The following is a 13,933-nucleotide window of genomic DNA, read 5'->3' as shown; positions in this document are numbered from 1 at the left end:
TTACACGATCAAAGATAAGATATGCGAATTAAATGTTATATCTTAATGTTGGAATCTAAAAATACGAGTAAAAATACGCTAAATCAAGATTATAACATTGCAGTTAAATATTCTGAAAATTAAAAATATCACAATAAAAGCTTTGCCAAATTACCTGACATTCATAGATTCCGGCATCGTCCAAAGTTACTGTGCGTATTGTGAGTTGCCAATCGGTGCTTGAATGCCTGACGACAAATCTCTTGTCAATTGAGTGTGTGCTGGTACCGACTGTTAACAACTGTCTATCCCTGCGTCTCACCCACGTGATCTATAACAAAAAAAACAAGAAGCAATTAATACGTATAAGCTTTTAAATTAGTATAATTTTACAGGAATATTACAGGACTGTCAGATCTTTTATTTTTAAAAAAGCAATTATACGATTATAGTTGCAAGACTTGGATAATGAAAACTATCTATATGCATAGGTATACATAATGTTTGAAAGCATTTAGGCTATTTACAGTAACAATATATGGAAACAAATATGTACGTCAGGCAATGAGAGAGAAACCTCGATGCACATCGAATATCAATTATCATGGCCATTAGAGCACCCTAATTTCAAGGTAATTTTCGTTCCCCAGAGAGCAGACCACAAAACTATGCTCAATAGCGAAATGCAAATAGCGGTTACATACCGTATTTTAATTATGTAGCGATACAATTAATTCTGCGCCATTTTTTAACACAACCGAAGAGAATCAATTTATTTAATTATTCACGTAAACCCAAAATCTGTTAAATCATTGAAATATAAAAGAGAGTTGATTTGCAAACATATTATTATCTATAATTATAACCATTTTAATCTTAATACGAGTGTTCTTAAGCATTGAAAAATTCCTTATTGAAAACTTTTTTTACAGGAAAAGAATATCCTTAAAGAAAGCTCTTAAAATATTTTTTACGTTAATAATAAATTTTTCTCTCATTCAACATCTATCAATGTATGTATTACGAGGAACTACGTTTCTTGAACGTAACAACGAAGATGCCTGTTAACCAATAGCTCTCGGTGAAATTTAATTATTTCCAATTAGAAAGTTCGTCGTTACGAAGCCTCCTCCTAAATTTCGATCCGGTGGATCAGAGACGTCACGTTGCCAAACCAATCATTTTTTCTATCCGAATCCCCAGTCGGGACATACTCCATCGTAAACGTCTTAGTACTTCCAGGCAGAAACATAATTAAGCCGATTCCACGTAATACATCCTGGGGAAACCAATTCCCAAGGATATGACATTTCTGGTAACGCTAAACCCGGTAATCCCGAGTACTTGCTGTAATCCTGGATCTCACCACGAAAAGGACCTATCTACGGCGCACCGACGTGCACGGTGTGTATGTGTGCGCGCGCGTGTTTGCTTGCACGTCGCTAGTCTTTGACTGGTGAAAGTTATCGGGTAGTAGAGTTTGCTTCAATCGGCGCGAAGTTACGAGAACTTCGCCAGTGTCTACGCGAACAGTCGGAAGGACAAAGATCCCCCCCAATGTCCGTCTTTCGGTTTCAACTAATTCCAGATACGGTTATACACACACATACGGATTGTTAGGACGAACGATGTTCCTGTCTTGCTGCCGAGTACGTGAACTTCATTGCTTGAGATTACTTGCGTAGCCAATTAAGGGGGTTACTTAGAAACATTAAGAGGTCAAAGCAACCCAGTTGCGCTAAAACGACTAAAGCTTTCAAGCGAAACTAATGAACATTATGACATATGTATATTACACGTGGACATCCCCATCTAAATTATCCCAGGAATTACAAGTAGTGATACCCCTTCTAAATATTTTTAGCTTGAACGTACGAAAAGATACTGCGGTATATTCGCCTCAACGAGGGAAACTGTTGAAGTATGTGCGCGCGGCGGGCCTATTTGACTTTCCAGCGGAAAGGGTTAAAAGTTTGTACGAGGCGAGCGAAAAGCCGGGTGTAGGTCCGCCAAAGGATTAAAACCAATTAAAACTTGGAACGAAATGCAAATTGGAGTAGCATGTCCGATCCGTGTCGGGCCTCCTCCATACTTAATTTCCTCTTACGTTATCTTGCCTGACTCGATCATCATCATCAGTCTTGTTAGACGCGGGTTAGGTAACCGATGGCACCAGAATTCCCGCGGGAAGCTATTAAGCCGATGTAGGGATTGCTAGCCTAAGCGGGAAAGACTTTGTACAGCGGCAAGTAAATGGCATCTACACGCGCGGAAAGTGCATGGCACACACGCGGCACACAAGCCGAGAGCTGACACCGCCGTGGGACGCTTAATTGGGAAATACCCCGATTACAGCATACCAAGCTACCCATGCCGACACATTCTTTATTCCGTCGGCCGGGAATTGCCATCTGCGATCGGAAATCTGTGCCGTTGCATACCAGACATCTCGAAAAAGCGAATAGCAGGAAGCGTGACGACAAAAACTGCGTTTAAACGCGCGATATTACAGAATCACGGTGCTTGAAGCGCGCGTTAAATCATAATGAAATAATAATTCGAAGAATTTCTATGAAAATGCTTGTCGCTCGATTAAAAAGAAAGGGGAATAATTTTTGCAGTGATAAGAATATTTCCACTCGCAATGAAGCCGCGGTAACGGCAGGAAGGAAATTAAAGGCCGCCCCGTTCCTATCGCTACTGCACTCTCGCGATCGCTTTCAACTCTTGCTCGATAGCAAGCATCGGGATTGCTACCGATAAGGAACACCGAAAGTTCATTCGTTTATCAAACGAACCATTTTAAAAGTATTCTTGTAATGAGAAAAGTTCCTTCACCTATCCGCCCCCGCGCGAGAATCAAGCCAACCGCTACACAGCCGCGCTCTATACGTGTCACAACCTCGGGAACTTAGAGCTACGTAGAGGCGACGGTATTACTTACAAGATCGAAGAGAACTGGAGGTGAAACTCCTCTCTTGATATTAAAGATAATTTAGTTCTGACAATTCACATATTATACCTTCCGTGGCGATCACTAATAGAAATGATACATTTCCTTTTTTTTTTAATGTTACAATTTAATTTTATCAGTCGAATATTTTCATATAAAGATAAGAACATAAACTATCGCTTGGAATAAAAATATTCGTAGAACATGTGTCTTCCTTTTTTTAATCAAGGTATTTAAATAATTTATATCAAGCTTAAGTTATCAGAAGTACTGGATATTTCATTATAAAACATATACCAAGTCATTTACTTTTATTGATTAACTTAATTTTTATCGCGAAGAGATGTGGGCATTTAAAGGCAACTCTTGCATGAAGTTAGTTTACAACAAAAATTGATTTTCTTGTGAACTTGAAGTGACAGTGAATTTGCGCATTGATTATAGTTTAACAAGAGAGAACACACTATCGAGGTTTAGTTTGAAAACAATTATAATCGATATGTCGATTTTGATGTATTGAGATGTAAAAGTGTGTTATAGTCAATTGCTGTGCATCGCTCAATCACTGTATCTATTACTTTATTTAATCAAATATTGATGTTATGATTTTAGGAGTGATTGACGTTAGCCAATCACACAGAGAATTTCTGCGCACGATGCTTTCGATAACAATTTGAATCTAACACTTTAAACATTCAATCAAATAAAGATCTATTGATTCAAATAAATAAACGACATACATGCCGCACAATTTCGTTATTTCGAGTTTAATAAGAAATCGCAGCTATCACTAAATAATGTAACACGTATAATATATTTACGTTACATTAGCTTTGCAAATGAATATTCCATATGTATATTGATGTGAAAGCATTAAAACGCTTAATCTATTTTTCATCATTTCCGTGATATCGATCCCATCCGTGCCATCCAATCTGATCTACCTGTTCGTGATTATCAATCGCGTTTCACCGCGATACATTTCATTCAGTTTGCACGTAGAAAGACTCTTTTGAAACGTATTTTCTCGATTCGGTGTAAAACAAATTATATCACACGCACGGGAATCGAGGCGAAGACCGAATGAAGCGGAAGCCGAAGTATCCGCAAAGCGGATACTTTGCGGTATCGAATCCTCCGGAAGAACGAGCTCTCGAATCCGCCCATTTCACTAATGGTATCTTGCCTCAAACCAGCAAAAAAAAACTCATGTTATCCCCGCAAAACGGGAAAAAACACGTATAATTTCACAAACGATGAGGCGAGAAGGTGTTCGGGTACTTTTAGAGGCGGGAATTTAATGTTTCAATATGTCTACGAAGGAATTCATCGCTCGAATCTTTTCATTTCCGGTAATTCCCCATTCCGCCGAACTCTCATTCGCTCCATCTACGTTCTCAAAGGGAGAGAGCGCCGCCGCACTCTATCCCTCCGTATCTCACCACCCGGATATCCTCTATTATACCCTCGCCCGTCTTATCCCACGATTCATCGTAGCCGAAGACGTTCCTCGAGGAAGCACTCCACTTTGGAAGTAACCCATACGCATATTCATTTCTTCGTCGAGGATGATGTTGAGGAAGAGCACGCGGGTACAAAACGTCGACTCCTTCGTAACACTTGGACGGGTACCCGCGCGTCCTTTACCGCCTAGCTGTTTGACATTTATCGCGTGATTTACCGTAGGTCAACGTTCTCTCCCTCGCGGCGTTTCCGAGTCGAGCAGGTAATCTTTCCGACGGTTACCATTACAGATATACCACACGTTACGTTATCGCGCAACGTTGACGCATTTCCTGGATGAGATAAGTGCATTACGCCCGATATGAGTAGGTCTTGGCAGAATAAATTAATCGCATTATACGCACAGTCGCCATATAATGTTACGCGTCAAATTGAGAGCCAAACTCGTAGGATCGAGCGCTATGCTTTGCATAATTCGCACTTGACTTCTCGAGCATGAATCGCGGCCCGCGGGGAATAATGATTAATTACCGCGCGGAAAGCATACTTAAGACGTCCGGCCTCCGCAGGTTCCATCCGGATCGCGAATCCTTCCGCGACGAAACAAATAGCCTTATTGTGCTTCTCGAGCAGCCGGTACCATCGGGTGTAACTCGACTTCCCGAGTCTCAATTTACGTTAGAGCGAAAATTTCTCTGAATATATACGTCCGTACGAACTGCCGTAAAAAGAAACGTTTGATATCTCTCTCAGGAGTTTCTCCTGGATTTAAAATAACACCGGATACTTGAGAGAATACGGCGAATATAAGAAGCTGGGTACAAGAACGGCTTTGAATATTTCCGCCGCTCAACTTTTGCGCGAAACTTTTTCGGCGCATTCCGAAGAAAAGATAAATGATGTTTTAAACTGAAGAATCCCGGAGCTCGTTGATAAAACGCGAAAAGAAGTCTGCCGATAATTTACACACGGTAATACGATATCTTATAAGTAGAAAATACGCGCAGGAATTTGTACTGTGTCTCATCCTTAAAATAGTGGATATCGAAACGCGTGTAATAGAAGATTTTATAAGAAACTTCTTGCTATTAAAAAAATATTTTTAGAATGAAAACATTCAATGGAAGAATTCGTGCGATAAATCTAATGATATTACATATTATATTTCTTATTTATATCTATGGATTTGTATATCTATAGATTTATCATTTATTTACATATCTAATGCTATTATCTCGAAGTAAAATATATTAATTTATAACGCATAATTAAGGAACCTATAATTAAGAAAATGTAATAATGATTCAGCGTAATAATTAGGTTAAATTGGAAGTAGATAATTAGACATGGTTCTCAATTCAGGAATCAATTCATCCTTTAAACTCAATTTACTAGTCATTATTACATACCATATTTTAATAAATAATACTTTAGTTTAGACAGATACCATTTATTCATCGTTTGAACAAATTTTACGACGCCTATATCTGGTTATCACTATATGAATACACGACATGTTACTTCGTCGCAAAAAGGATAAACTTCCGTACGACGGCAGTTACATAGACAAGATGTAATGCACTTTTTCCCCTCCCTTTCTTCAACCCCGCCCCTTTTGCCACCCGCGATAGCGAGGCACTTTTTATTTGTTTTGGCCTTAGCCGCGGCATAAAGAAGCCTTGGGGCAGCCTTATTTCTTGTTTCTGTATTTCTGTAGTACACAAGACGCGCATGAATTCATCTTTTATTCATGGTTGACGACGACGCGCGGGATTCGTCGAGGTTATATGCGGTTCGTGACAGGGAGTTTTGCATAAGTGGCCTTAGATTTTGCAACTTTTGTATCGTCCAGAACAAAAATCGCGCCAGCGAGCGATCGGTCCGATGCAGCGAAAAACGATAAATAAACATATCAATTTTTCAAACTGTTATAGGAAAACATCTCAAGCTCACAGTTCTGATTTTCTGAAATTTTCATAAAATTAAAGCTACGGTTTTTTTTATTTAACTGTAAAATATGGTACTATTTATCAATATTTATTTATTGACAAAGCGAAGAAATTCTTAATTGAAAATGTCGACAGTTTTAATGAAGAGTACATCCGTAACGAGATTTAATTACTCTATCCAGGAATTTACCATTTATATATTTATTATAATTTATTACTTATATATTCATTTTAGATAAATTTATTTGGTTTATATTCATTATGGATAAATTTTGCTTTCAGTTACCTCTTCCGCAAAATCAACTTGCCTAACAAACAACAAATTATTTATTTCATATAAATAATAAGCACTAAATCAAGTTCAATTTGCTAAAATTTTACTCGATTAAGATATAAATGCATTTCAATAATTTAATCAAGGGTACTTCCTTTTCGTGCAATTATGCGCTTATTGGAAACGAAGTTTTGTGAAGAAAATGGATGTTAAAAACATAAATCGCTTTGCTGCCGTTAAATTTGTACATAACTCTGGTAAAATGCGTGAAGTGGCAAGAAACCTGGAATACTCTCGCTGTAAGTAAATTACGAGCTGAAGTCTTTACTCTTCGTACCCAGCGGAGCTGTAAAATCTAGAAATCAAAGGAAGAAGAGCAAACCCTCCGTGGACTTCGTATAAACATGCCGTATCCCCCGAGAGCGTTCCCAAGTTTTCATGCCCGTTTATGGCGGTTACGGCCTTCAGCATTGACACGTAGCGCGTTATTGATTTGTTTCCGACTATTGAAACGCTATTTCAATTTATGTCAAAGCGAGCATCTGTTCTGTTTAGAAAAGAAGCCTACAGAACTCAAAAGAGAATCCCCGTTTTTCCGTAAAAGTATAATTTATTAAATGCCCAAGGAAGAGATGCTGCAGGATCATGTTTATAAATGCGAAAACCACCGAAGGAATGATAATGCGAAGAGTTTTTATTTAAAAATGTCTGTTTTAATGAAAAGTACATCCGTAACGAGATTTGATCACTATCGAGGAATTTGTCGTTTTATTTAAAGACGATAGCCTATAACTTTTGACATACTCCGTATGACGGCTCCACACCAAATATGACAGTTTTATACATATGTATAGTCCGTTTTCAAACGATACGAAACAGGTGTGTTGGAAAATGCGCGTTTAAAGTCGGCTTACGTCTCGCGCGATGTTGTTGGCACCGGGAAACCCGTCGGAATTTCATGGAAACGTGCGTCGCCTGTCGCACAGAGAGAATCGTCTGTCGACTCTCGGAATTCCATTCCGATTTCTAAAGTATACCCAGCCAGCGAGTATCGAGAGAGGAATGTTTCCACCATCTCGATATCGCGTATGCACATAACGCGGATTGCCCTTTCGTTCCTTCTTCACCCCTTTTTTCCGGACGGGGACAGAAAAAAAGAGAAAATACAGTTTCACGCGGCATCTGGCGCGTCCTTGGTTTAATGTTGAAACCCGCTAAAATATTCTAAAATATTCCCGAGTGAACTTCTCGGCTTCGCGAGGGCATGGCAGAGGCAAGCGCGTAACAGGCATCTGGTATAACAGCGCGGAATTCGGCATTGTTCACGAGAGAATACATTCCAAATACTGAATCGACCGACGAGATGCGAGGTTTGGCGGGGGTGTAATCCCCCATTTCCCACGGAGAAAAGCCGAGTTAATGTGGACGTCAAGAGGCGCGAGGGAGATGCGAGAATTCGGATGGAGTCCTAAAAGGAACACTTCTAACTCGTGTGGTGAGCCATGGACATTGATTTTTTTAAAGTGTTGTTTGGGTCAATCAATACTTCACGTTCATCGTTACCGAAATACCGAGTCCGATATGAGTGAAAATAATTCGGGATGAAGCACGAATGCAGATGCGTACGCCATTCACGCAGATTGTCCGTTGATTTTTCTCGTGGCACTCTAAGTAAGACAAAGAGCATACGCTATGCCGAAGTACCACACCGCTGTAGACCGTAAAACTGGGGCGGCAATTTGCTGGACCGACGGCTGCAGCATTAAAGTACATAGCGAGGGTCGCAGGCAAAAAAAGAGCGAGGGAGAGAGAGAGAGAGCGAGAGAGAGAGAGCAAACAGCCCGCAACTCACGAGCAAAAATACCATATCGACCTATCATTTATACCTCCAGCATGGCGCATCGCGTTCGTTTCCGCTTTCAACACCGCAGGCCGTATATAGGACGCACATGTTTGCGTGGTTACGCAGAATCTATATGTCCATAAGGAATAGAGTATCATACATGTCTGTGCTTTCAATCGCGAACTCGACAAATCAAAGAAACCTGAGATCCATAAAGAGTTATTAAAACGCGCTACGTTAAGCCCGTTTATAAAGATAAATGTATGAGATTTTTTCATTTCTTGTACTTTTACTGCAACAAAAAAATTTTAACATCTTCACAATAGAATCAGTTTTTTCACAAAGTTAAAAGAATATATTGTTTTATTTGATACCATACTTTGACAAAAATAATTCTTTTTTTCAAAGAACGGTGCGTAATTCTTCATTGAACAGACCCCTGGACGCGATGTGTGGAGATATATCAACGTCATCACGTGCGATAAATGGAAATTAGTCACGCATGTCGTTGTCTTGGCGTGTTGCGTAATTCATTTTGTTCTTTTTTGACGAAGCACCAAGCGATGAAGATAAAACGCGTCTGAAAATATTGTCAGCAAGCGATTGCCGAGATAATTCGTGTATTAAAGAAAATTTGCACTTCAACTTTAATAGCGGCCGTGATGGAGGATATTTTTCCTGCAAAGAGCCTCTTCGACATTGCAAATTTTATCTTCGCGTTTGTCATTCACCGTCCCGACGGTTTACATTTGAATGGTCGTTTCACCGCTACGACACGAACGCCAACCATATTAGAAACAGCGAATACTCCTTTCTTTATGGATCACTCGCGCTTGGCATGTGCTCGATAGGAAACGGAAATTAAATGAGGATCGTTCGGACCTGTCCGTATAACGGAAATGAAAATCTGGAAAATCTGGTGTGAATGGAAGAAGCGGACGAGCTTTTGAGATGGGGTAGAGAAATGGTACGAAGAGAGGAATCGAGCAGGGAAAAATGTTGATTATTAATATTTCAATATTCCGTCAGAGAAATAATTCCCTGAAAAATTACTCGTTTATTACGTATTTCAATTAAGCATTTTAATTCAGTGAATAATGTTTTCAGCTGATTTCCACATTTACGTAACAAATAAGAATTTTAATTCTTTTCGTATATCTACTATAATTTATTGTAGCACAATATTAATAACTGCATTTGTAAATAATATTCAATTTGTACCGTTTCAAATTGCGTATACTGCTAGTAAAATACAACGCGACCGAAAATCAATTTTTATATAACATTATTTTTAACAATACATATTTAAACGACAGACATAAAAAAGATCTGACAAAATTAGTCATGCATATTGCAATTATTTCTTATCGGTGAAAAAAATAACATATAGATATACTTTTAATGATCGAAAGAAACATTGACATTCAAATGAACTGAAGTAAAATATATATCGTTATGTGTGACACTTACTGTTCCAGCTCCAGGATCGGGAATTTTGCACGGCAGAACTGCCGTGGTACCACTTTGAGCAAGCACCTCTCCAATTGGTCCTTCAAGAACATCACGAACATCTTCATTTTTACCCTCCGGGACATTCAATGGGGCGATTGCATTATTGGCACTTGAGTTCTGCTGATGCTTCGCCTGGCTCACTGCGGACATAAATTACAACAATGCTTTCTGAAGATAGAAGAAAACCATTTTGCTCGATCCAAGTAACATCTGTGTATGACATGTCGTATCAACAAATTAATATTACTAACAATCTTTTTCGTCGCCGTAAACTCTAAATCTGAAAATTGGTTTCAGATAGTTATAATATATTATATATTTGTTACACTATATACGACATATTTTCAAGATATTTTCCACGTAAAGAAATCGCTTTTAATCTATATAAAAAATCTTAAAAATATTCTAAATCTTATTTTACTTCTCTACGCAATTGTAAAACTAATTGTAAAGTGTGTCAGTATGTCATGTCGTGGTTACAATAATAATTTTATATAAAAAATTCTTTGGAAATATATAAATATTGTAAAAATAGGAGCTCTCTCTCTTTATATATATATGGGTGCATTCGGGGAGCACGCTATTAGCACAATTATCGTCCAAAACTGTTCGAGAAGACGCTTTGTGGCGCTGTGATATACGATGATGACGTCACTCTAAAGGCAGCGTGACGTCATCACTCGCGCTATTTTTGCTATTATATTTTCGAGGTGAGGCACGAAATGCTATTGGCGTTTAAGCTGCGTTCGGGGAGCTTGCTATCGCTATCGCGCTATTGGCTCCTCGAACGAAGTTCATAGCGTTTGCGTTTATAGCGTTAATAGCGTCTCCTCGCGAATGCACCCTATGTATATTATAAGAATAAATTAATTTAAACTTAATTGTAAGATATATGTTTACCCGTACTTTAATAAGTAGTAAATTATTACACAGCATATATAAATTATTGCTACTATAATCAAAAATATTATCCTGTCGTTCGTATCAAGATTAGCTGCAATCGCTAATAGTACATCTGTCAAAATAATATAAAGATATTAGTACTTAATAAAAAATAATATAAAGACATTAGTATTCCCTGGATAGACCTTTACCTGTAAAGAATGGTGGAATGACCGAAAAGATGATTATCGAATACATTTTGGTTTAATTGCGACTTGAAATAACTGACTTGAATTTCGAAAGTTTCTAGACTCTAGACTACGCAACAGACCAAACGACAATGATTTCAAATGTAGAGAACGAGGACGTAAATAAGGACTGAGCCCTAAATCTGCTCTTTAATGCGACCTTTTTCTTTTAATCTTTCTTTTACTCAGACCTTAGCGCAGATTGCAGAACAAGATTGATTAATTAAAGTCTCCCAGAAGATTCAATTAAATGAAAATTACGAAAGTGCTATAATAAAATGGGAGAAATCACGCCACGTGTTTTCTCGTACATCTAGCAAAGTTCCACGCTCATAATATCTGTCTCTCCTATGAGGGCTATTAGTTCTAAGGCCGGCTATGATCAAGAATTAAGAGCGATTTCCATGGTTGACGAAGGGCGCGGCGCAGGGAATGTGGAAGACGACGGAGCACCCTCCTGCTCCGAGATTAATGCAGCCACCATCGCGAGGATAACGCATAACCCGAGCGTCGCCCAAGTGGCTTAAGTGAATAACTTAGTCATGGCAATTACGATGGTTCAGTTGGACGTTTACCGGTGCCCAAGATGCGCCAAACCGCGGCGAATTCCCGCAGATATTCAACCGGAAACTTTCTTGCATTGTGGCTCGCCTCCTGCTTGTCTCTGGGCACATCTCAAACTTTCCCGATAAAAAAAAAGAATCTTCCGCCAGAATTTTATCCGCGAGCGTCTTTTTCATGCAAGATTTTCAACTGGCAAATATCCAGCTGGAAAGCCTTTATTTCTGTTCAACGAGTTGAAAGCCCGAGCTCGAAACTTGACGCCTTGCGCCAACGATGCAAAGTTCGCTTTTAAAACGTTGCGATATACACGCCGCGCCACGTGAACGTTTATGGCAATATTTTTGTTTAGTTGCAGTTCTTCTTACACAATAGTACGCAACTATAATTCGGCTTTTACGTAAGTTATATTAGACAAATGCGTTTGCGAATGACAAATATAATCTTTATGATCTAATTTTATTCTAATTCAGCAAATTAAATATTTATATACTTTAATAATATACTTTCTAATTAAGAAAATGCATTAATATCAATAACAGAATTTTCTCTTTGATCGTTATAAGTAAAACCTATCAATCCAATTACGCAATACCATCATATTACCATCATATTATTTCTCTTTTTCTCCATTTGCAAATTTCAATAATTTACACGTTTAAAAGACTCTATTTAGCTAATTGCATCGTAACAAGATTTCACTTTACACTTATGCACATTTATACAAAAGATTGTGGCTCTTGTAAATTGATTTTTAGACACTAATTGATCATGATAAGTCAATTTGTTAAATAATATTCATTACATTAAACATTACATTTTCATTTAATTTTTATTATATACAATTAGATATTGTTGGAATATGAAACAAAATATAAAATGTGTGTGTATTTCCCATAATAGATATATATGAAACAAGAAAAGAACCATTATAAACACATAATTTATGTTTTATTAATACCCATCTCAATTAATTTACGTAATGTAATGAACGACGAGTTCAGCCTCTTTTTCATGCAAGTTAGAAAAAGCTCGATCGATGGATAGCACGGAATCTTTGTGCATGAGCGTGTTCTGCATTTGTCGTTAATAATATAAAAGGCTGTTACAGGCTAGTTACAGGCTAGTCTCTCTATGTTGATCAGCGTAGCACGTATCTCACTTGAATTTTCTCGTCGAAATGAATTAACATCGTAGCCACCGTCAGTATTTAGTATCTCAAAGTGATTATTCGCCAGAAATTATCGCGGGAAAAATACTCGAATTCTCTCCGCGACTAGAATTAATAAAGAAAGAAAAGAAAGAGCGGTTAAACGAATGAAACCCTGAGGGCTTATTAAAGTAGATATCCCTACTTTGTAAAAAAATTATAGAGATTTTCACATCATGTAATAAAAGAATATTATATTAAATATTAGATTAATTTTAATAAAATATAAAATTTAAGAATAAGTAATATATTATAATTAAAACTAAATACTTTTACATTAAAAATATTTTATTCCAATTTATAACGCGCAATTTATAAACACGAAAATAATTTATTAGTAATGCAATAAAAGTTAACACTCCATAATAAAAATATTTAAATATAAATCTTGCCGTGCGTTAAAATATTACTAAATTCCCGCTCGCGTATTTATTTTACCGACTAACTGAATATATGGCTATTCAACATTCACAAACTCAATTTTACTATTTTCCTGAAATATCTCTTTCCATATGAACATCTAGAATTATCCATGCATAACTGTGAAAATATTTAATTGCGGTATGATATAAATCTCTCGATATAAATCTTTGAAGTATATAAGTTTTAATACTTAAAGCTGTATCTACAAGCTGTGACGCGATGTATTCTCGTCAATAATACATAATAAAGTAGAAAATAATTAGCACGAATGGGTATATTAAATCTTATAAACGCCTTGTCGTTAACTTGAGCAAAGACAAAGTAAAATGGGTTGGTGCAATTTTCTAAATTAAATTTACCGGTGATTAGTATTCGCACATAGTGGAAGATTAATCTAGCACAATTTCGGAAAGTTTGCCGAATCGGGAATCGTAAAACGGCTCGGTAATAGGGGCCGATGTGCATTTAATTAAACTTTCAATTAGATCTAAAGCTTTGGAGGTGTTACGGCGACGACCTAAATTCGCAGTACCGCATCGTCTCGTTCGGAAATGAGGCGTTCTGTGAATTTGTCCGGTTGGTATATATATCAGCGCCGACAGCTTTGCTGTCCCGAGAAGAAGGGAATCATGACG

At 37.7% G+C, this 13,933-nt stretch overlaps 1 protein-coding gene across 1 annotated transcript; it reads right to left on the bottom strand.

Moving 5' to 3' along the window:
* Positions 1-132: 132 nt before the first annotated feature.
* On the bottom strand, positions 133-10,146 carry LOC112462566 (the record flags this gene model as incomplete). Its single annotated transcript, XM_025028424.1, has 2 exons — positions 9,933-10,146; positions 133-310 (listed from the first exon to the last, which is right to left on the bottom strand). Coding segments are annotated over exons 1-2 (370 nt in total), but the record flags the coding sequence as incomplete, so codon positions are not given.
* Positions 10,147-13,933: the final 3,787 nt, after the last annotated feature.

Source organism: Temnothorax curvispinosus, unplaced genomic scaffold, assembly GCF_003070985.1.
Source record: "Temnothorax curvispinosus isolate PA1 unplaced genomic scaffold, ASM307098v1 QBEX01012518.1, whole genome shotgun sequence".
In the NCBI taxonomy this organism is placed as follows: domain Eukaryota; kingdom Metazoa; phylum Arthropoda; class Insecta; order Hymenoptera; family Formicidae; genus Temnothorax; species Temnothorax curvispinosus.
Note: the sequence above shows the minus strand (reverse complement) of the source record. Positions and strands in the feature narration are given on the sequence as shown.